The sequence below is a fragment of the Nelumbo nucifera genome, chromosome 1 (genome assembly GCF_055504915.1).
Source record: "Nelumbo nucifera cultivar China Antique chromosome 1, China Antique-T2T, whole genome shotgun sequence".
Taxonomy (NCBI): domain Eukaryota; kingdom Viridiplantae; phylum Streptophyta; class Magnoliopsida; order Proteales; family Nelumbonaceae; genus Nelumbo; species Nelumbo nucifera.
The window spans coordinates 108,543,574-108,565,961 of NC_142649.1; the positions used below are offsets into that span (position 1 = coordinate 108,543,574).

Genomic DNA, 22,388 nt, shown 5'->3' on the forward strand with positions numbered 1-22,388 from the left:
ATAGGTGCCAGCTCAAAATTGATGCCAATACATGAATGGGTATTGGTGTTATAAGCGAAGATATTTGAAATTTTGAAATTTTAAATTATTATAAATCTGCAATAGAATTCAAATTCTTACAATCCACTTATCCCTTATACAAATTCAGAAAAGTTATTGAGGTGTACTGAATCATAAAAACCCCTCTTTTGAATCTGTCATCGACCCATGTGATTGCATCATTCAACCCATCAATCAGCCACAATCCGTCTTCGACCAAGATAATCCAATAATTCTTCTTATTAATCAGTGAATGAGTTGAACCATTAAACCGACCCATTAATTGGCCAATCCTTTAACTCATCAATCAACCATTATACCTCGAGTTCACTTTTGCTACTTGTAGCACAGGATTAAAACAGAAAATCATAGCCTTGGATCGCAATGGCCCTACCAAAAAGTTATTTCATGTGAATTTACTTGTTTCACCGCTGGGCTAAGACACTGTCCTAGCAAAGCAAATGTGGGTTATACCTCATGACCCATCAAATCATACGATAATCGACGACCTATGTTTTTCTTGTGACACAAGTTATTCCATGCAACGTAAATGATTGAACTACTGAATCATCATTCATAAATAGAGCTGTAAGTGGGCCAGGCTGCCTATGGGCAGGTAGCATAACTTGGCCCATACTAGCCCCAGGACATCATTGTAGTAAGCGGACCATGCTAGGCCCAACTCACACTCCCACCTAGGCTCGTGCTGCAAGTAGTGTCGGGCTTCCCTTTTATAAGGGGTTTGGGCCAGCCAAGTACAGCCTGCCCAGGCTCGCATGCCAGCAAGGTTCAAAGTATTGATATGTATGGTCCGTATTGACCAATAAATATCATGCCTGGAGCTTCTCCCCTACGGGGATTGTGTTGGGTCAGACCATGATTCAGAAGGTAACCGGGACTTAAACCAACACCTCTAAACCGGTTTTGAAAAAATAAATAAATAAAACATAACCACTCAGAGTCTCTCACTCAACATTTATGTAATAAAGTATTAAATATATACATCATCATCATCATTATCTAAGCTTTGTCTCAACTATATTACATCAGTTACAAGAATCCTATTTGCCATTCCTCTGTTTACTGTCACATCCAATGTTGAACCATAAGCCCTTAAATCATTTATTACTACAACCTATGTCCTTATCGGGCACCCATTAGCATTTTTCTACCCCCTTCAGCTTCTAATAAATCGTTTCTTTACATGGGTGTGGTAGATGGTCTTCTCTACACTTAATCAAATAACCTTAATCTATTTTCCCTCGTTTAACAATAAATATGGTATGGTATTAAACAGAATTGAATAGAAAAACAAGATTTATGTAGCCAACCCATATCGTTGGAATAAAGTTTGGATGCCTGGTTGTGGGTATCCCCTTTATATATTCTCTATGTCGTAGATGGTCTTCCCATAGAGGACGGATATGGCTTCCCATAATGAGAGGATCATCCATCCCCTCACCGTGGGTAAAGTAATAACATATACCTCATACTGTCCTACAGGCAGTCATCCAAAGAAAAAGTGGGGAATTTGCATCAGTTCTATAGTACATGGTCCAAAAGTATTACATTATATCACTTGCGGTTGCAAGCAAAGCACCATTTTAGATATCCCTTAAACCAAAATACCAAATCAGCAAGATCATTAACCCCAACCGTATTAAGGTCAGATAACAAGATATTATCACTGCAGATGTTGCAGATATTTTACGGGTACAAAGGGACAGGTAAGACATTAATCTATCACATAAACATCCTTAAACATACATTCACTATGACAATGGAGTGAGCCCACTTACAAATTGCCAAAGGAAACATCAGAAGCACTTTATTATTTCTTTGGTAGCATCCCATTAATCATCTCCATATCTGTCTTGCAGCTTCCTCTCAAGTCTTTTAAAGCAAGAAGACTGGATTGCTGCCATGCAGAATCAAAAGACTTCATCATGAATGACATAAAATAATGATAATTGAAGGATAAGTGAAGAAACTAAAGTGTAACTTCACCTATTCATATTGATGAATGAATCAAATGGTGCAACAATCCCCAAATATTAAAATATATACCTTTGCTTTACTAGAAAACCACAAGCATTAAAAAGGAATGGAGGAAACACACAAGGAGAGTAGGACTCACAAGCTGGTTGCTTTCACGAACCAGGATATCCTCTGTATGCAGAAATAGTGACCTACCCCGACCCATGAGATCAAATTCTAATTTGTTTGATTTGTTGGGGTTTACTTCACCATTTTTGTCAGCCTCAAAATGGTGCCAACTTCTATCTACTGAAAGCTTAACCTCTTTCATGCTCCTCTTTAAAGCTGGAAGAGAAGTGATATAGATCAAGTAAGCAAAAATCATGATTCCCACAGAGAGGGAGGGGGAAGATGAGTTCATTAATAAACCATATATCAAATCAAATTAATATAACAACCAACTTAATTTTAATAGTATTTTGGATGGGCTTACCAGCTAGACGATCCTTGATATCCTGGTAGTAGAGGTCCGACCAAATATAAGCAGCTGGCACAGTAATACAAAATGTCCATACCATTCAGATCAATGCAAAATGAGGCAATTTAAGGTTAACAATAAAACCACCTACTACCTATATTTCCTTGAACACAAACTTATAAACTCCTATAACTTCAACACATGTTAAGCTCAGTGGACACAAACAGCAATAGGATGAAGACATCAATAAAGGAAGGACCTAAGGGATTACCTTTCAGACAGAAAGAACAAGAGCAATTTTTGAGCGAGCTTATGTCTACACTAGCATTAGACCAACTATCACCAATAAAACCTGTGCACCTCTCTAGTCCAAACTCTTTATAATCTGATGATTCAATGATACCAGACTTGTTTAATGTCTTAGCACCATCATCCATCTGCTCTTTGCTGTTTAGATGAGTATGAGTATCTACTGCTTCATTAAAAGGAACTCTTCCGATAACAACTCTTATAACATCAGCACCAACCCTTGCCTTGTCATGTTGGGTTTCTCCTTGAATTGTTGTTAGTGATTGTAAGCCCCCACTTCTGTTGCGCTGTCCAGGCATTATGGGCATAGAAGCACTGGAACAATAGCCATCTCTCGGCCCATCACCCTCTTCCAAGATTCTGTGCATCACTGTATTGCCTCTCACAATACACAGATCACCAGAGAACAGATTTGAGGCATCCTTGATTTCACTGGAGAGCCTAGACTTACCAGTAATCATGTTATCCTTTTGAAGATCATCATGAATGCCCGAGGTCAGTGAACTGCAGAGATCCTTAGCCTTCGACAGAGACAAACCCTTCTCACAACCATCTTCAACACATTCACGCTTGCATTTCCTATGGACTAGATTTTCCACTCCCAAACGTCCTTGTTGGGCAAACTCAGAATCCACAAATCTGTCTTCTAGATATTTATGGAACCCATTATCATTCTCAAGCCTGGAATTGCTCGAAATTGATAAAAATCCCCTTTTCCCATGTTGATTGGTTACATCAGTTAAAATGGGACGCTTTTTAAGCAATCCATCAATGGTATCTCTATTCATCATCAATGCTAAGCGATTGATTATGAGCAACGGGATTGGTAATCACCAACGCTATAAGCTCCCAAATGTTGTATTGATCTTACAATTTAACAAATTTAAGACTTTCTCTTTGGTAAATCCCTAAGATTTTATAGTAGATCTGACCATTTCTGATCCTGGTTTACAGTAACCTGAGAAAAATTATACAACAAAAAGATAATAAATAAACAGAAATTGATAAACCCTGTTTCTTTTTCTTTTCGAATTTCCGTTAAACTACTGCAAAACATTTCTAGATCATCTTTGGAAAAATATTAAGAACAACATAAGCAATCAAATAAAATCTTCCCAAACTAATCCAATAAGAAATTTTTAGACTTCATCAAAAATCAATACGGAAAGTTCAGAGAGTAACAGATAGACAGACAGAAACGAAACCCTTGTGAAAGAAAACCAAAAAAAAAATTTGAAATACGAGGTGTACGTCTTGGAGATGCTGACAAACAGTGTTGAAAGAAGGTTTAAGAAAGATTACTAACCTTAAAGGGGAAGAAGAGGCCAAGAGGGAGACTTTGGAAATATTATGGAGGAAACATTGACACCCACTATAATCCCACAGCACTCTCTCTCTCTCTCTCTGAAGCCAAGAGGGAGGGAATACGAAATACGAAATGCAAGCAAGCTAGTTCACTGTTGACCGTCCAGGCACGAACCGCACATATGGGAATGGGACCACTTGGGCCGCGTTTTGAATGCATGGGCGCGAAGCGAGGCCGGGGTACGCGCATTTACTTTCTTTTCTCTTGTCCATCCCTCCCATCCCACGTGACGAGGAATCTCTTTGTCTACCGTAGGCGGTATGCATTGCGTGCTTCGTGACAATGTGCAATGTGTCCATCAAGCGGCTGTTGAACCGGTATCTTTTGATCCTATTAATCATGACCGTTCAACTCGGAACCACATCAAATCATTATTGGGTAATTGATGGACGATATTTCTTAAGGTCAAAGCCCTTCGATCATTGCCGTTCGTAGTGATGGGCCAATTATCTTAGGAGACAACCTCGTAAATCAGAGTGTGACGGTGGAACCGTGGAAATAATAATCTAAAAACAAATATCCGACCTGCCGGATTCGAACCAGCGACCTAAGGATGGCTATAGGTATTCTCCACTACAGTCCTCCGCTCTACCAACTGAGCTAAGGTCGGCTTTGTGATTAATGCTAAATCTTTACTATTTTTAATTCAAAACATATTACAAAAAACACTGCGAAACCGTGCTTTAAGATTCGGAACGGGCTAAAAATCTGAACGCCCAATCGATTAATCGGGCGGTTTTCCATATTCAACCTACAACTATAAAACCATCATTAAGATTATGGGGTTATACTGTTTGGTGAGCCATTTAGGAATGGTAACAGGGCAAAGCGAGACTCGTATTTACATGCCTAGTCCTTAACCCTGAACTCAAATGCCCCACCCCATTCATGCCCCGAACCCCACCAAACTAGAAATCCTAACCCCCCACCCTGTCCCTACAGGGATCCCAGAATTTGCCCCGCCCTAGCCCTTCCTATTTGCATACTAAATTTATTTTTTATTTTTCTAAAACCTATTTAGAACAGTTTTATATTACATTCTATATATATGTATATGAATGAAGACAAACCACATCACCATGCCACTTTCACTCCATTATCCCCACCTAGAGGTGTAAATCAAGCTGTGTCGGGCATGAAATTGGACCGGCCCGGCACGATAGCCCACGAGCCGTGCCAGGCCCGGCATGGTGACTATTCGTGCCGTGTCACTCATGGCACAACCCGTAGCACAGCCCGCAGGGCCCATAGCGAGCTGCTCTCCCGTCTGAAAACTAGTCGTTGCCCCCCCCCCTCCCTAATGGCTAGTTTCAGCTTTTTGGGGGGATTTTTACATAAATACCCCTTAACAGCTATATAGGGGATATTTATATATTTTGCTTATGGAGGGGAGAAAAATGACACAAATGCCCCCCAACAGCTATATAACAACTAGTTTTATGGGCCTTTTTGGATAAAGTTATAAATAACTTTACAATGACCAAAATACCCCTCCCAGCAACTAAAAAACAATTAGTGTTTAGGGTATTATTGGGCAATTGAATTATGTTCAATTCCTATAAATAGCCCCTATCCTCCATTTTCATCGCACCAATTCAACAATTGTCTTAATCTCTTTTCTCTCTCTCTCTCTCTCATACATTCTTTGCAATCTGAGTAGCTCTAGTTGGCTAACTAGCTAATTCTCCAATTCTCAAGTCTCAACTTTATTGAAGTTTCAACAAGAAGAAGGTTTTTTCAACCAGTTCAAGTATCTCAAGTTAACAATTTGGGAGGCTTGGGCGTTGAAAAGCTTTAACCATTAAAATCAAGTTGGGATTCTAAACCGGCAACCCGGGTAAGTCCAATTAAATTAATTTTTATCTTTTTAGAATTTAGAAAAAATTATTGGCTCTTCCCAAAACCAATTCCCCAACATGTTCACTGTTGACGATATTCAATCGCATCATGATAGTGTTAGCACTAATGCTATTGATATTGATGGAAGTGGAACTTTCACCCCTAGTACTGATACTAGGGAAAAGAAAAAGAGGGCCTCTAAGTTGAGTAGCCCGGTTTGGAAAATATTTAAAGTAGAGGATATTGAGGGGAAGGGAAAAAGAACAGTTTGCCAAAAATGTAGAAAAGACTTTAAAGGGTGGTAATTGCATTTGAGCAGACATTTGCTCACACATGAGAAAGAAGAAAAAGAAGAAGAAGGGAGAGAAACAACACAAACACAAATTGGGAGGGGGAGTTTTGGTACATTTAAATATTCATAAGAAAAAATGAGACAAGAATTAGCATAATACATTGTACATGCAGAACAACCATTTTTGTTAGTTGAAGATACTAAGCTTGAAAAATGGTTGCGTAATTCTGTAAATCCACAATATAAAAAGGTTTTTAGGAATACAGTTAGATCATATGCTTTAAAAATTTTTTATTCATATAAACAAAATTTAATTTATTTGTTATCAAATCTTAATTCTAAAGTTGCAATTACTTCTGATGTTTGGACATCTAAATTTAACATAAGTTATATTTGTGTTACCAACCATTTTATTGATGAAAATTGGCTTTTAAATAAAAGAATTTTAAGTTTTACTAGGGTTGAATGGCCACATATTGGCCCAGCTATTGCTATAAGCATTTTAAATACTTTACATGCTTAATATTTTCTATTAGTATTGATAATGCTAGCAATAATGATTTTGCAATAAATATTTAAAATTCTCAATTAAAATTATGTTTAAATGGTAAATTATTTCATATCAGATGTGCATGTCACATCTTAAATTTATGTTTCAAGATGCCTTGAATATTATTTCTACTCATATTTTTAAAATTAGAAATTGTATTATATATATTAAAAGTTTAGGGTCAAGAAAACAAGAATTTAGATATTTATGTCAAAATTATTGTTTAAAATATAAACATTTTATATTAGATGTAAAACATAGATGAAATTCTACCTATGCTATGTTGGAAAGTTGTATTTAGACTTGTTCATGGGTCAGGCTCGGGCTCAAGCCTAAAATATCGGGCCTAACTTTTTTCCGGGCCGGGCTCAGGCTTTCTCAAAAAAGCCTAGCCTGAGCCTGAGCCCAACTTGATAATGTATTATATTAATAAAAATATATTTTATATAATAAAAAACATATATATAATATATTTTTCTTCTCTTTTTTCGAGTAATAATGAGACTTTTCATTATTTTTTAGGGTTTTGAGGTCTTTTAGTATAAATAAAACAACTTTTAATTGAATTAAAAAGGAAAAATCTTTTTCTTTCCAAATTTCTATTCGTGCTTAGGCTTGGGCTTGGGCTTCGGGCTTTATAGTCGAGTAGGGCTCTGGCTCAAGACCTAAGCCCAATGGTCAGGCCGAGCTCGGGCTTGGGCTCGGGCTCGGGCCTAAAAATTTTCTGTTAATGTAAAGGCAAAGCTCGGCACGAACCCAGCCCGACCCGTGAATATGTTTAGTTGTATTTCTCATAAACAAATTCTTACTAATTGTTATAATGTAAAAATGCCTAATGATATTATATTTGAGGAAGATTGGGAAATGACAGTTTGTATAAGAGCTTTTTTGAAACATTTTTATGGTGCAACTGATGAATTATCATATATTTATTATCCAACTAGTTGTAACTTACCTTATCAATTAATAGTGATTAGTGATTGTTTTGCAAAATATAGAAATAATCCACAATTTAAATGTATTGTTGAAATAATAGAAAATAAATTTAAAAAATATTGGGAGAATATTTCTCCCCTTTATTGTTTAGTTACAATATTAGACCCTAGGATTAGGAAAGATGGTTTACATATTTTACTTGAAACATATTGTGAATAAATGAATATTGAAATTGGAAATAAAAAAAGAAGAAATTAATAATTTGTTATTTGAAATGTACAGTTTATATGAATCTGAAGTAGTAGGAAATATTCCTACAACTTGTACAACATCTTCTACTTCTGATCTTGAGCCCAGTAGTAGAAGAGAAAAACTTTTTTATTTAATAAGTAAAAGATAGAAATTTGCTACTTCTACAACAAGTTCATTTACTGAACTTAATTTTTATTTACAAGCAAATTTTTCTAGTTTAGGTGAGGGAACAAATAATTTTGATATTTTAGCATGGTGGAGTGAACATTCAAAAAATTATTCAATTCTCGCCGCCATGGCACGTGATCTACTAACCCCTTCGGTGTCTACAGTTCCATCGGAGTCCTATTTTAGTGTAGGTACCAAGGTGTTGGACGACAAGAGAAACTGCATGAACGATGAAAGTATAGAGATGTGCATTTACTTTAAGGATTGGCTAGATGTACAAGATAGATTACAAGGCAAAGGAGGGCATGATACTACACCGGATATTTCACCTGAAGCAGATGATGAAAGTCATGATTCATGAAGTTGACTAGTTGTATAGAAAATTTTATTGTTTTTTTCAAATTATTGTATTTTTTAATTTTATTTAATTTATTTGCTATTTTTATTACAATGTAATTTTGTATTTTCAATTTGCAACTATATTGTATTTTTTATATTTTATTATTCTATTCCATTTTCATATTTCATTCAACCAAGTGTCCAGTGATCCAAACATTGTATTTGTAATTTGTACCATTCAAATTTAAATGAAATAAAATTCATATTTTTCTTCTAATTTGTTATTCCATCATTCCTATTTGGTTAAGTATTTTTTCCGTTTATGTGTTAGATAACTTAGATTTCTCATTTCTTATTTCTTAATATTTCAAATAGTTCACAAAGTTCAAAGGAAAGTTAAATATTTTAGTTTTACACTTTTACTTAGGAAAGAAATAAAAATTTTCAAAAGAAAACAAAAAAAGTCAAAAAAATCAGTCTAGCCTAGTTCAGCCCATGCCCAAGGCCTAGCCCAAGCCTGTGGCAAGGCACGGGCTTGGGCTGTGGGCCATGCTGGGCCGACCCCCAAAAATTTCATTGAGGAGGGCGGCATGGCCCGTGATGGCCCGCACTTTTCACGAGTGGTGCCATGCCGGCCCAGCACGGCCCACTTTACACCACTACCCCCACCTTGCATTTTCTTAACTCTCTCTCCTCTCCGCTTTCCACCACTCTCATTCTACTGATTCACTTTCCTATACTATCCATATCTTTTCCAAAACCATCGATTTGTCTTTCTCTTCCAACTAAAACACGAAGACACGAGCTTTGCCTTAGAGACAAACATGCATTCTTTCTTATCCTCTACAAGTAAGGCAAATGTTCTTTCTTCAAGCATTGAAACAGCCGAGCATTCTTCGTCTTTCTCCTAATCATCAAAACAGGGACTCCACCCCATTGCTTTAAACCATCGTATTCTTTCTTGCAGTTCAACCATCTTCAGATTTGAAGGTAGAGCAGCGCTCCAACTTTGCCCCATTGCCGACGAAGTTGTTAGATAGCATTTGGAAGTGAAAGGGAGTGAAACAAGGTTGAATATCCCAGCCCAATTTTGGTTATTTGGCCACTTTGTGGAACCACACAGTAGTTTCGTTCCGGTTAAGAAGACAATCAATATGAGTCAGATTCTAGTTAGTCTAACTCAAATCCAACCCATAACCCTATATAAAAAAAACCATTTTCAGTATGGTTTTGTAGGGATATCAATTTTCCTTGTAAAATCGGGGTCCTACCCTGCCATCCACCCTAAACTGGGCAAGTTTTCTCAAATCTTAAGCGGGGACAGGGCAGAAAAAGGTGGGGATAGGGAAAATCATTTTGCCCCAAATTAGGGATTATGTTTAAATATAATTCCCCGAACTCGATGGTAAATTAGTAAAATATCCACATATTTAATATTGATTTTTAAAATATCTTTTAAGTTTTCCTCATATTTTTATAATCCTAGGATCCCATAATTTCATTTATAAACTACCCCCAAATTGTCATAAGATAATTCCTAAAATACCCCAAATTCCTATAATCCTAATTATAAAATATCCATAAATTAGATTTTTTTAGGTAGTTCCTCAAAGTGGGGAAAATTTGGGGATTCCCCATCCTCAACGAGGAATGGGTGCCCCACCTCAAACCCGCCCTACCATTGGGGTTAGGGCAGGGATTGAGTAAAGTGTCTTGACTTTCGAGGGCAAGGGACAAGATGTGATACACCTTCCCATGCATCACACGGGCCCCACTAATTATAATATAAAGTGATTAGGTCCCACATCAACAACTCTCTCCTTCTCCCATTCCCCTTCTCTCTTCTCTCCTTTCTCCCTTGCCCCTTTCAAGCTCTCTCATTCACTAGGCCACATGGCAAGATAATTATCAATGCAAGACAATACTCTTTGCCCAATAACGTGATCGATTAGGAAACTTCAAAGCTTGGTAAAAACAATTTTTTTTGTCGATACATTGCCTTTCTCCTCCCTTTTCTCTCCTCCCTCTATGTAAACCCTAAACCCTCTGCCACAAAAGCATGACACCCATGTTTCAAGAGCCCAACGTCCCTCTTAAGACAATTCTGTTTCAATGCAGGCATCTCTTTGTCACCATTCATTGCTCAGTTTAATCGTCATTTGTTGACTATATTTCATCACTGTTCGTCATCCACTACACAACTATACTCACTGGCGGCACCCCTATTTTAAGATAATTCTCTTTCAAGAAGAGTGGTTTGTTGCCCATGCAGTGAAGTTAAATACAAGCATCTCTTTGCCACCATTCATTTCTTAGTTTGATTGTTGTTCATTGACTGTATTTCATCACTATTCATTGTTTGCCGCTCAACTGTAGTCAGCAACGACAATGATCAACAACCCAGGTAAGTTGTCATTATTTTTATTGCTTTCGTCATTTATTTGTATTTTTTATTCATTTTGAATTTTAAACTATCTATTTGTTTAAATGGGGTAGAAACTGGTTGACTTTAGTGATGTAAGGGTATCTTGTCGACCTGTTGATCTTAACACATGGCATTGGTCGAATCCATCCCGGCCATCCCACAGATCCAAACATGTGGCATCGGTCGAACACATCCTGACCATCCATCACCAACCATTGCCAACCGCTACCACCTGCTTCCAACCACTCCTCCTCTTAGGCAACTCCGACTATAAAAAGGGGATCCCACATTAAGGTAAGGACACTAGAAAACTCATGTCAAAGACACTAGAAAACTCATGTTGGAGAACCATCATTTTCAATTTCTTCTTGACTGAGAGTAGTGGCAGAGAGGCGAGTGTCTTAGCGAAATCAGTACCTAAGACCCGATAACATCACCTCAAAATTGGTCTTAGGAGGAGTTGAAAGCATGTTCCTCCAAATTTAAGAAATTCTTACAACTATTTCTGTTTTTCTCTAAAAGAAACTGAGCCTGAATAACTCCCGTATTAGGCTACTAAAGTAGCTTGGAGAGAGGAGTGCCTAATACCTTCCCTCTCCCAATCCTTGGGACTTGAAATCTCTTGGTTGTGTGTCTTTCCCATGAAAAACGAAGTCACTATCAAAGACTTAAATCGAGCTTTTCAAACCTAAAAATGAGGGCCCATTTTCTCTAAAAAATGGGTGGCGACTCCAACTCTTTAAGCCGGCCATGAGCTTCTCGGAGCTCACAAATGGCCATCCATATTTACTCTCCCCTACCCCCCATTCCACTTACATTTTGGCCCCCTCATAAATATTGGGCTCAAACCTGATCCGACCCATTGATAGCCCTAAATATTGGGCTCAAGGGGTGAGAATAATTTGTTAGTAAATTATTTCTAATCAATAAACAATTTAGTAAAATAAATAAATAAATAAGTAAATGTCTATTAAAATCTTTCTCTCAATGCCAAATTTCCTTTATTTTATAAAATTATTTTTAAATAAATAAATGTCTATTAAAATCTTTCTCTCAATCTTAAATTTCCTTTTATTACCAAAAAAATGTCAAATTTCCTTTATTTTACTGATTTATAAGTAACTTATTTACTTTTATTAAATAAATAAATGCTTAGATGATGATAATAATAATAATAATAATAATAATAATAATAATAATAATAATAAAATAAAAGTTGAGATGGAGAATATGAGGAGAGAGAGGATTAGGCAAGAGAGAAGAGGGATGATATTTTATTTTATAGGATGATATAATCGTAAATAATTATATATTTTCACTCTTGTAGCTTTAGAATATTATAAAGGCAATTATACAGTGAGGTAAAAAGAGTAAATTTGTCTTATATGTGGCACTCTTGTAATTTTTGAATGCTAAAGAGTCAATTACATTGGAAGGTAATATCATAGAGGTAATTACATAGCAAGGTAATTAAAGAGAGTAAATTTGTCTTATATGTGACACTCCTGTAATTTTTGAATGCCATAGAGTGAATTACATAGGAAGGTTTGTCTGATATATGGTAGTCTTGTAATTTTTGAAATCCATAGAGTCCACTACATTATTTTATTAATTTATGAATAATTTATTTACTTTTATTAAATAAATAAATTCTTAGATAATGATAATAATAATAAAATAAATAAAAGTTGAGAGAGAGAGAGAGAGAATTAGGTGAGAGTGAAAAGGAATGGCATTTTATTTTATAGGATGGCATAATCATAAATAATAATTATATGTAGCATTCTTGTAATTTTTGAATATCATAGAGGTAATTACATAATGAGGTAAATAGAGTAAATATATCTTATATGTGACACTCTTATAAATTTTGAATATCATAAAGGCAATTACAAGTCAATTATATTAGGAGATTTGTCTTTATGTGGCATTCCTATAATTTATAAGGGAAATGCAAAAGTTACTCTTAGATTCCATTTCTTGCATGTGTGATGCAAGTGTGATACACACTCCAACTTAATAGTATTATATAGTTATAAATATGATACTAGTCGGGGGACATGTGTGATGCATAAGCATTATAATACAAAATTGAAGTAGAAAGAGCCTTATGACATCTTTAATTGAGCCAAGTCAATCCAAACAAACTATAATATTATATTTTTGAGTTATGTTTAGTGTTTTGGCTACCCTAGGAGAGTGGCTAATCTCATATAGGGATGTCAATGGGCCAAGTTAAATGGTTAATTTGACTTGACTCACCCCTACATGGTCATATTAGGGTCAGGTTAGAGATTTGATTATTTAACCCAAATTAGGTGCAGGTTTGGTTGACCTAGCTCATCGGGTTGTAATACCCATAATACATATTAAGGGTATTTTTGTAATTTGGCATGACTTATAATCCTTAATTTTAAAGTTTATGATTTTTCTTCAGATGTAGAGTTAGGATAGAGTTTTGGTTATTTGACCCAAATTGGGTTCAGGTTTGATTAACTCTCACCCATCTGGTCATAATAACCCTACACATATAAATGATATTTTTATAACGGAAAAGTACGAACATGCCTAATATAGATTTCTGATTTTCAATACAGAATTATAAACATTTAAAATGTCAACAACCTACATTCTATGCACAACGCCAGCCCATGAATTGAAATCAATTCCAAACTCATACGTACCCAAGAATACTTTGATCCTACAAATACAGACACTAGGCTGAACCTCTAACCTAAATATATTATTTATTTCACTACTGGACCTGGTCTAACTTCTAGCCCTAACCCTTCACCTTTGACAGATTGCTGTAAGTTTCTGCAAGGCTCCTTCTTTCGATACCTAGCCGGACCTCACGAAGATCGATCATGGATGAAGCAGAAAGAATAGAAGTAGAACCCCTTGGAATGATATAGTGGATCGGATATGACTTATATATAGGAGGCCTCCTTGTTTGCTTGAAGTGATGAAGAAGGCTGCGTCATATCTATAGCCTCCGTATTCCGTAAGGCTCCATACCATAATTGATGATTTTGACTCTCATTATTAAAGATGGAAACAGTCTGATTCTTTGTTGATGTTATATATCTATTCTCACCTCACCTCATCCCAAATTAATAAAAAAACACGGAAACGTAAGTACAAAATTTTCAAAACAAAGGAGACAAAAGTACACAACTTCTCAAAAGAAAAAATAAAGACACGTGGTCCTATCATTCACCGTGAATCGGACCGTTTAATGGAATTCAGATTGGAACCTTACTCGAATTTGATTTGGACACGTAAGTGGATTGTAACGCCACGTCCGATCTCGCGCCAAATAAACAAACCAGCATTCCTTTCCTCCTTGTTCTTGATATTTTTTCTTTTTTGTCTATTTAACTACTATACGCCAACTCCGGAGATACAGTGAAATAGCCGTTTACTTTTTGCATTGTCTCTCCCCGTCTTTCGACGTTCGAATTCTATCCTCTCGACCTCTGCTACCCAACGTTTCCATCTTTTGCATCGAAAACAGATGATGCAGAAACCTAACCCCAATTCGACGGCAGAGGATGAAGACCATCGTGTCGTCAGGCGAATCCAGCGTCTCTCCTTGCACCTAACACCTCTAGGTCGTCTTCCTCCCGAAGAGACCCCACTCCAGTTGCTAACATGCGCCAGGGTGAAGCTTAACGTGAACGCTTCCCTGCTCTCTGATTACATGAGGGGGAAACACAGGGAAATCCAAGAGAGGATATTTGAGTTCTTCAACTCTCGGCCTGATCTTCAAACGCCGGTGGAGATATCCAAGGACGAACACCGGGATCTCTGCATGCGACAACTTCTTGCGTTAGTCAGAGAAGCTGGGATTAGACCTTTTAAATATGTTCTCGAAGACCCTGGTAAGTATTTTGCAATCGCCGAAGCTGTCGGGAGCGTCGACATGTCCCTTGGCATTAAGATGGGAGTGCAGTACAGGTAATTTGTCATGATTTAGTCTCCTGCTATGTTTTTCTTCATCTCATGGATTTAGATTTTTTTTTTTGGTACTCAACTACCCATTATGAATAGAAAGGGGTTTAACAATTACCACTGGGTTTGCTTGTTTGGACTGGTCATTGGTATCTCGCTGGAAACGATACCCGTTGACTTAATTCAAAATTTGAGCTTTCTTTTCATCTATCTGAAAGTAGGTGTTTATTTTATAAAAAGTGAACTTGTTTTAGTATATCTATCTACCGATAAAGAAGGGGTGCTGTTTGCTTATATTTGAGCTCAAAGTTTAGAATTTCATTTCATCAATTAATTCGTATTCAAAGGCGTGAAGAATTTAGATAACACACTTTATGCAACTTTTGTTTGATTTATCAGAGTGCTTTCTCTGCTTATTTGTGGTTGTGAGACTGTGGCGTTCCTTTTTCTTTCTCTCACTCCTATGATTGCCAGCACTTGCTAATTCTGTGTTTGATTTCACTCAAATATGGCTGAATTGATTGAAATCTCTTCAAATGAATGGGTTGCCGAATTTCTTTCTCCAGCTAAATGCTCTACCTTCTGTTGGGGTGGGGCGTGGGGGCGGGGTGGGGAATTAATGAGATATAGTTTCAATCTTGGGAAAATTAAAGAAGACTCCCTCTCCTCTACTTCATATACTGAATTCTATTTCCTTTTTTCATTTCAAGAAGGGAATTCCTCTATCACCAACTTTGGCTTTTCTCCATGAATTGAAATAGAGAATGGGTTTTCTCTATATGTGGAACAGCGGAAGAAAGCTATAAAAAGGGTCAGAGAAAGAAGGGAATTCCCCTTCATCAGGCTGATATAATCTTTGTATTCCATGGATATTCATGTCAGTCTTCTCATAAAAAAGTAAGCATGCCAAAGAAAAAAACAAGAAAGTGGTCTAATTCTTTTACTTTATTTTACATCTTACATTATGTACAAAAATATGTAGAAGCAGCAGGATTTTTCTACCAAAAAATATTACTTGGTTACCTATTGGATGGAGCCAAGTTTCAAATTATACCATAATCTGGACAAGCTATGGCTAAATTACATAAAACACAAGATGATAGGATGATTGCAATTGGAATGCAGGCATCACAGTGAATTAGGATGTATCTATTGTGTAAATAAGTCTGTTGGATCTAAGGAAAATTGCATGGGATCTGCTACGAACACAAATATGAAAACCTGGTTAAGTGATCAATCATGGGTGCCCACATGTTCACTCATGATTGGTCACTTAGCCAGGTTGTCACACTTTTGTTCGCACCAAACCAAATCAGGACTCAAGGAAAATCTTTTAGGGGCCATTACTTGGTGTAATGGTAAAATCTCAGGCTAGAAAGCATGAGAACGCTGGTTTGAGCACGAGGGTGGTCACTTTGTCTTGAAAAATGCCAATGGTTAGGACCATACTCAACCTTCCCTCCCAAGACCACAGATAGCTGGGACCAACATTGGGTAATGGTCCTTTACTGAGGAAATTTTTTTCAGGCCATAAAACATAGATATAGGGAAAGGAAACTACTATATGAATATATGACTTTTTTCCCTTTTAGTGCACAACATATTTGTTTTCTACGACATCAGTTGAATGGATTAATATATTGCTTTTCTTTTCTTTTCTTTCTATATTTTTAGATACTAACTTTCAGGTGCATTGTTCAGCCTTTGGGGAGGTTCAGTCCTCAACTTAGGAACCAAGAAACATAGAGACAAATACTATGATGGGATTGACAATTTGGAGTATCCAGGTTGTTTTGCTATGACAGAACTTCACCATGGTAAGCTTTTCTGCCATTTTCAGTTTTTTTTTTTTGTTGCATAGTATTTTGGTTGTAGCAGATCTGTTGGTATAAAAAACTTTGCTTCCTCCCTAATACAAGTGTTCCATGAGAACCAATGAGGCTTATTTCTCGAGGCAATTTTATGTTCACTGCATCTAGTTGTTGAATAATCACACATGCCTGAAGAACAGTCTTCCTACAGTATGTACATGTGATGTGCACCTATGAGGGCAGGTTCCATAGAGGAGATCTTAAGCCAAAATTTTACCTGACTGAAATTTAGATGGCCATCCATTTGTTACATTCATGTCTGTAAGGCCAGAATCATAGGTCCAGAAACATTTTTGAAATGGGTAACTTTGGTTACATACTAACTTCATTTTCTGATTTGCATCTTCTATTTAGGATGTGTTGGTTGATTGCCCCTGCCCTTGTTGTGTGGCATATTCATTTGTGCTGCTATTGTGCAAATGGACACTTGTTTGAGTCTACCTGATGGTTACCATCTATCCTCACTGAGGAAACGTCATGCAACATACAGTCCAGGGATTGGACCCGGCTTTTGATGTCCTGTCATGGGAGATCATATCCAAAATTTGGCTTGATCTGATGTGTATGTGCAAGTCATTTCAAACATTATTTTGGAAAGGTAGAAATCATGTGTTACGGAAGAAAATATATGAATTATATGCCATTTTTTCTGGTCTACAACTCATTTATACAAGGAATATTGAAGGATTCATATGCAATGGTATCATGGTAGACGGACCTTATGTTTTACCGTTATTATTCCATTCTTATTTTATCTTTTTTAATTAATCCATTTTTTTCATTTTCTTGTACAACTATATTTTCATGTTTCATTGCATCTTTTTCTATCTTGAATATTTATTTTTTGGTAATTAACTGCTTCAATATCCTCTCATTTACTACAATTCCTGATAGGACTTTTAGTCTGAACACTGTTTATTGTTTGTATTCAAAAGGTTCAAATGTTCAAGGCATCCAAACAGTTGCTACATTTGATCCAAGCACAGATGAGTTCATAATAAATACACCCAATGATGGAGCCATCAAATGGTGGATTGGTAATGCTGCTGTTCATGGGAAATTTGCAACAGTTTTTGCAAAGCTTATGTTGCCATGTAAAGACAATGAAGGTGTTTCAGATATGGGTGTCCATGCTTTCATTGTTCCAATTAGGGACTTCAAGACTCATCATACGCTTCCTGGTATTGAGATACATGATTGTGGCCACAAGATTGGCTTGAATGGAGTTGACAATGGAGCACTAAGATTCCATTCTGTGAGGATTCCTCGAGATAATCTACTTAATCGATTTGGAGATATCTCACGGGATGGAAAATATACAAGCAGTCTACCCACCGCTAATAAAAGATTTGCAGCCACGCTAGGGGAACTTGTTGGAGGTAGGGTGGGCCTTGCATATTCTTCAGTTGGTGTCCTCAAAATTGCTGTTACAATTGCTGTCCGTTATTCTCTACTTCGCCAGCAATTTGGTCCTCCCAAGCAGCCAGAGATTAGCATTCTAGATTACCAGTCGCAGCAACACAAGCTTATGCCTATGCTGGCTTCAACCTATGCATTCCACTTTGCAACTCTCTATTTGGTGGAAAAATATTCTGACATGAAGAAGTCACATGATGAAAATGTGGTAGGAGATGTTCATTCACTTTCTGCTGGCCTCAAGGCTTATGTAACATCTTATACGGCCAAATCCTTGAGCATCTGCCGTGAAGCCTGTGGAGGCCATGGGTATGCTGCTGTTAATCGGTTTGGTACCCTGCGTAATGATCATGACATATTTCAGACATTTGAAGGGGACAACACTGTTCTTCTGCAGCAGGTATAAAATAATTCCCATTTCATTGATGCCCTTCACCTGCACTATGTGTTATATTTTCTGTGTTTATTTGACAGATATAACTAATGAATCTATACCAAGGTCCTAGTAAAACAGATTATACAAGGTTCATGGCTGGGGAAATTCCATGGGTCCCACACAAGCCATAAAAAAGGGCCATTACCCAATGTTGGTCCCAGCTAGCCTGGGGTCTTGGGAGGGGTGGACTAGATATAGACATAAACTTTGACATTTTTCCACACAAAGTGACAAGGTTTGGACTTGAACCTGTTCTCTAATGCTTGTCAGCCCAAGACATCAATGCCAAAATTGTTCTGATCCGATTGTTGTAACAGCAATCTATCTGTTATATTTCCATTTTTCTAGTGTAGAGCTTTTTGGTAATGAGATGGAGGTTTATGGGCATACAATTGAATTTTATTTTTGTGTTGAAAAATCTCTTACCATGGAGAGCCATCTAACCCCCAATTCCTGCTTCTACAAGCTGTCTATTGGTGAAAGAAGACATCTAAAGTAGCATTATGAGTGACAGAGATTTCTGTCTTTCACTCAAAGTTGACACTAAACTATGTTTTTTTGTGCAGGTGGCAGCAGACCTTTTGAAGCAATACAAGGAGAAATTTCAAGGTGGGACACTAGCAGTCACATGGAACTACCTGAGAGAGTCCATGGGTACATATCTTTCTCAGCCAAATCCAGTGACAGCTCGGTGGGAAGGTGAAGATCATTTAAGAGATCCAAACTTCCAGCTGGATGCCTTCAGGGTGAATTTAATGACTTTTTGATTCATAGTGTGCTATATAAATGCAGATTTCTATATTTTTAACCTTTTAATTAATATCTTGGGTACAGTATCGGACATCTCGGTTGCTTCAAAGTGTTGCTGTACGCCTTCGGAAACACTCTAAGACTCTAGGAGGCTTTGGTGCTTGGAATAGATGTTTGAATCATCTCCTGACAGTTGCAGAGTCTCACATTGAATCAGTCATCCTTGCAAAGTTTATTGAGGCTGTACAGAAGTATATTCTAGTCCAATTCTCTAATTATTGTTGTTATTATTATAGATAATGATGATGGTAATGATGATTGAACATAATGTGGTTGTTTCTACTGCAGATGCCCTGATGACAACACTAGAGCTGCTCTGAAGCTCATCTGTGATCTTTATGCCCTCAATCGAATTTGGAATGATATTGGGACCTACCGTAATGTAGATTATGTGGCCCCCAATAAGGCTAAGGTATCCTAACTAATGTTCAATGTTCATTACTGAAAAATTAGAAATGGTAAAGTAGATGAAAAGCGACACATGTATTCCATTTGAAATATTTTGGGCTTGAAATGTAATGTTTTTTTTTCTCTTTGTTTGTAGGCTATACACAAGCTGACAGAGTATCTGAGTTTCCAAGTAAGAAATATTGCTAGGGAATTTGTAGTCGCATTTGATCTCCCAGATCATGTGTTGCGGGCCCCTATTGGCTTGGAGTCAGAAGCTTATACTCATTATACACAGTACGTTGGATTTTAAACTTTGAGATGGATTCATTCAAATCACCACTGGGGATGCTGAATAATACCGATGGCCGTTGTGTTTAACGGTCTCTGAACACACTAGATTTGGCAAATTTCTTCGGATTGGCAGGATTTTCCATCTCATCATGCTTGGGGAGTAGTGTCAAAAATCTAAGTGTACACTTGAAAAAGTAGTTGCTTGTAAGAATATTTACCAATAATTAATCAATTCTAAATCATTTCTTATTTAGACTGCACTCTGATCTTCATTTCCGGCTACATTGTCTAACTGAACAGAACCCCTTAAATCCTAATTGTATGGCATTGTCTCATATTTTGTGGTTCGCAAAGCAACCATCAGATTAACATCTGGTCCTGAAACCAAACCAGGAAGAAACTGATGGGATGTTGGAGAAATAGTTGAAATTGCCACAGGATACATACAACAGTATATCAATTCTTAGAGGATAAATCTTGTAGAAAGTGCTGCAGTCTTGCTTTCTAAAATTCTGGAAAAATATAAGAATCTCAACTTGGAGAATAAAATGAAAATGACTAAAACATGGAAACTTAAGGCGGGAGTCGCTTCTAAATGTGGATTGTTGACGGAACTCAAAGCAAATTAATTCAAGTGCTGGATCACGACTCCATATCGCATGTTCATGTTCCCACACTAAAACCTGGAGCTGGATGTTGATATACCGTTATGGAAATTAACCAATTCGGGGAGACATAATAGGTGAGCTCAGCTTACCATTATTTTCTCACTGCTCAACCCGTGACATCCTCCTGGGACTGCTAACCAAAGGCAAATGTATAAAATGGCTTCCTTAGACTGAACGGTGCTGTGTGCTCTCTGTAAACACACCACTGAATCTTTTCACCATCTATTCTTTAAGTGTCCTTTCTCGACGACAATTTGGTGCGAAGCCCAAGTTGGTATTAACCTTGAAAGGATTCAGTACTCCCAACCAGCACATCAAATCTTCATGGAATGGTATAAGAATCTCAAAATCTATCGAAACAGGAGGCTCTTTATACATTTGGTCAGGTTTGTATCCTCTTTTACCTTATTTGGGAAGCCGGGAACAAAGCCATATTCAGAAAACTCTCAAGTATCACCTTCAGATATCATCTTCAAGTGGAATACTTTTCATCCATCTATTGCCGACCAGCTAAATAATGCAACAGCATTAGCAACTGTTGAGGAAAGATACTTCACTGACTTCAGGTCATTACAAATTGATCATAGCTCTTATGACCCCCCTCACAGGTAATTCATGTTAGATTGGCCACGCTGATGGCCATGTTGTTGGAGATTAAAATACACTTACTTGACTGTTAGAGAACCGAAGCAATTTGTAACTTTTAGAGGCATCAAAGTCCTTGATGAATGGACCTTTTGATTGCCTCAAAACATCTATATTTAGGGACATTCACCGCTCAACGAAGCTGCCTCTCAACCATTTGTTTCCCATCACCTTGGTGGATTAGAGTTGACTGGAGAATCAAAGCTAAAGCAGACTGAGAGTCTGCAAGTTCGGAATGGCAGAAATGGAAGGTATGTGCCTAGATTTACATCTACATTCGTTAAATTCTTGCTAAGAATACTTTGTGTGGCCAATTTCCAGTTATATCCTTCAAACTAGTATCAGAGACTGTTCTAAAATGCTTAAAAGCGCAGATTCTATTTTCCAACGAATTGATCGGATTCCGGTGAAATATTGATCGGAGATTGATTCCAAGATGACCGCATAATAAGAAAGTATGCTAATAGGAAGGTGTATAATATCCTCTATAATTAGAAGTCCTAAATTATAGAGGTGACCATTACTAGACTTACTATTTTTTCGCTTTGTAACTTGTATATATATACTGTAGCCGACGTCCCTTTGAGATACAAGTTTATGAGAATAATTTTTCTCCCATTGGAATTTTTCTCCACTGAATTCTGCGATTTCGGTTATTATCTTCTTCATGGTATCAGAGACGTGGTGATTTTCACCACTGATCCATTCATAGGGCGTGTGCCCATCAAAGAAGACGAGTTGTGTGACTCGTAGTAGTGGGGTTTGGTGTGTGCCGAACCACTTATTCAACCCAGCGATTTTTTTGAGCGATTTCCTATCTGAAGCAATGACTGGCAGCAACCCATCCACCTCCTTCAAGATCCCATCGATCAGTGATCCCACGTCAGTGTATTATTTGAGCTCCTCTGACAGTCCAAGTATGCTTCTGAGCCAAATC

General features: G+C 37.2%; 2 protein-coding genes and 1 non-coding gene across 3 annotated transcripts; 1 reads left to right on the forward strand and 2 right to left on the reverse strand.

The window, feature by feature from the left end:
- Positions 1 to 1,549: 1,549 nt before the first annotated feature.
- LOC104605945 (uncharacterized) lies at positions 1,550 to 4,248 on the reverse strand. The gene is made up of 5 exons (XM_010270909.3): positions 4,110 to 4,248; positions 2,766 to 3,761; positions 2,510 to 2,563; positions 2,177 to 2,361; positions 1,550 to 1,957 (listed from the first exon to the last, which is right to left on the reverse strand). Exons 2-5 carry the CDS (start codon positions 3,592 to 3,594, stop codon positions 1,871 to 1,873), a joined length of 1,155 nt encoding a protein of 384 aa, XP_010269211.1. The 5' UTR covers positions 3,595 to 3,761; positions 4,110 to 4,248; the 3' UTR covers positions 1,550 to 1,870.
- Positions 4,249 to 4,688: 440 nt separating this feature from the next.
- TRNAY-GUA (transfer RNA tyrosine (anticodon GUA)) lies at positions 4,689 to 4,779 on the reverse strand. The gene is given in 2 exon segments: positions 4,689 to 4,724; positions 4,743 to 4,779. It is a non-coding gene; the product is annotated as a tRNA-Tyr (tRNA).
- A 9,539-nt stretch (positions 4,780 to 14,318) lies between these two features.
- On the forward strand, positions 14,319 to 20,398 carry ACX2 (acyl-CoA oxidase 2). Its single transcript, XM_010270908.3, has 7 exons — positions 14,319 to 14,930; positions 16,626 to 16,741; positions 17,731 to 18,611; positions 19,214 to 19,393; positions 19,482 to 19,648; positions 19,746 to 19,869; positions 20,002 to 20,398. The coding sequence occupies exons 1-7, from the start codon at positions 14,488 to 14,490 to the stop codon at positions 20,155 to 20,157; spliced, it is 2,067 nt and encodes a 688-aa protein (XP_010269210.1). The 5' UTR covers positions 14,319 to 14,487; the 3' UTR covers positions 20,158 to 20,398.
- The last annotated feature ends 1,990 nt before the right edge of the window (positions 20,399 to 22,388 follow it).

Excerpts from the sequence above, each read along its gene's own strand:
- LOC104605945 (XM_010270909.3), bottom strand. The coding sequence starts at position 3,594 with ATGATGAATAGAGATACCATTGATGGATTGCTTAAAAAGCGTCCCATT. Across the intron at positions 2,564-2,765 it reads TTGTTCTTTCTGTCTGAAAG|CTGCTTATATTTGGTCGGAC; the intron begins GTAATCCCTTAG and ends TTACTGTGCCAG. Across the intron at positions 1,958-2,176 it reads TTCGTGAAAGCAACCAGCTT|CAATCCAGTCTTCTTGCTTT; the intron begins GTGAGTCCTACT and ends TCTGCATGGCAG.
- ACX2 (XM_010270908.3), top strand. The coding sequence starts at position 14,488 with ATGATGCAGAAACCTAACCCCAATTCGACGGCAGAGGATGAAGACCAT. Across the intron at positions 16,742-17,730 it reads TATGACAGAACTTCACCATG|GTTCAAATGTTCAAGGCATC; the intron begins GTAAGCTTTTCT and ends TGTATTCAAAAG. Across the intron at positions 19,870-20,001 it reads TGGCCCCCAATAAGGCTAAG|GCTATACACAAGCTGACAGA; the intron begins GTATCCTAACTA and ends CTTTGTTTGTAG.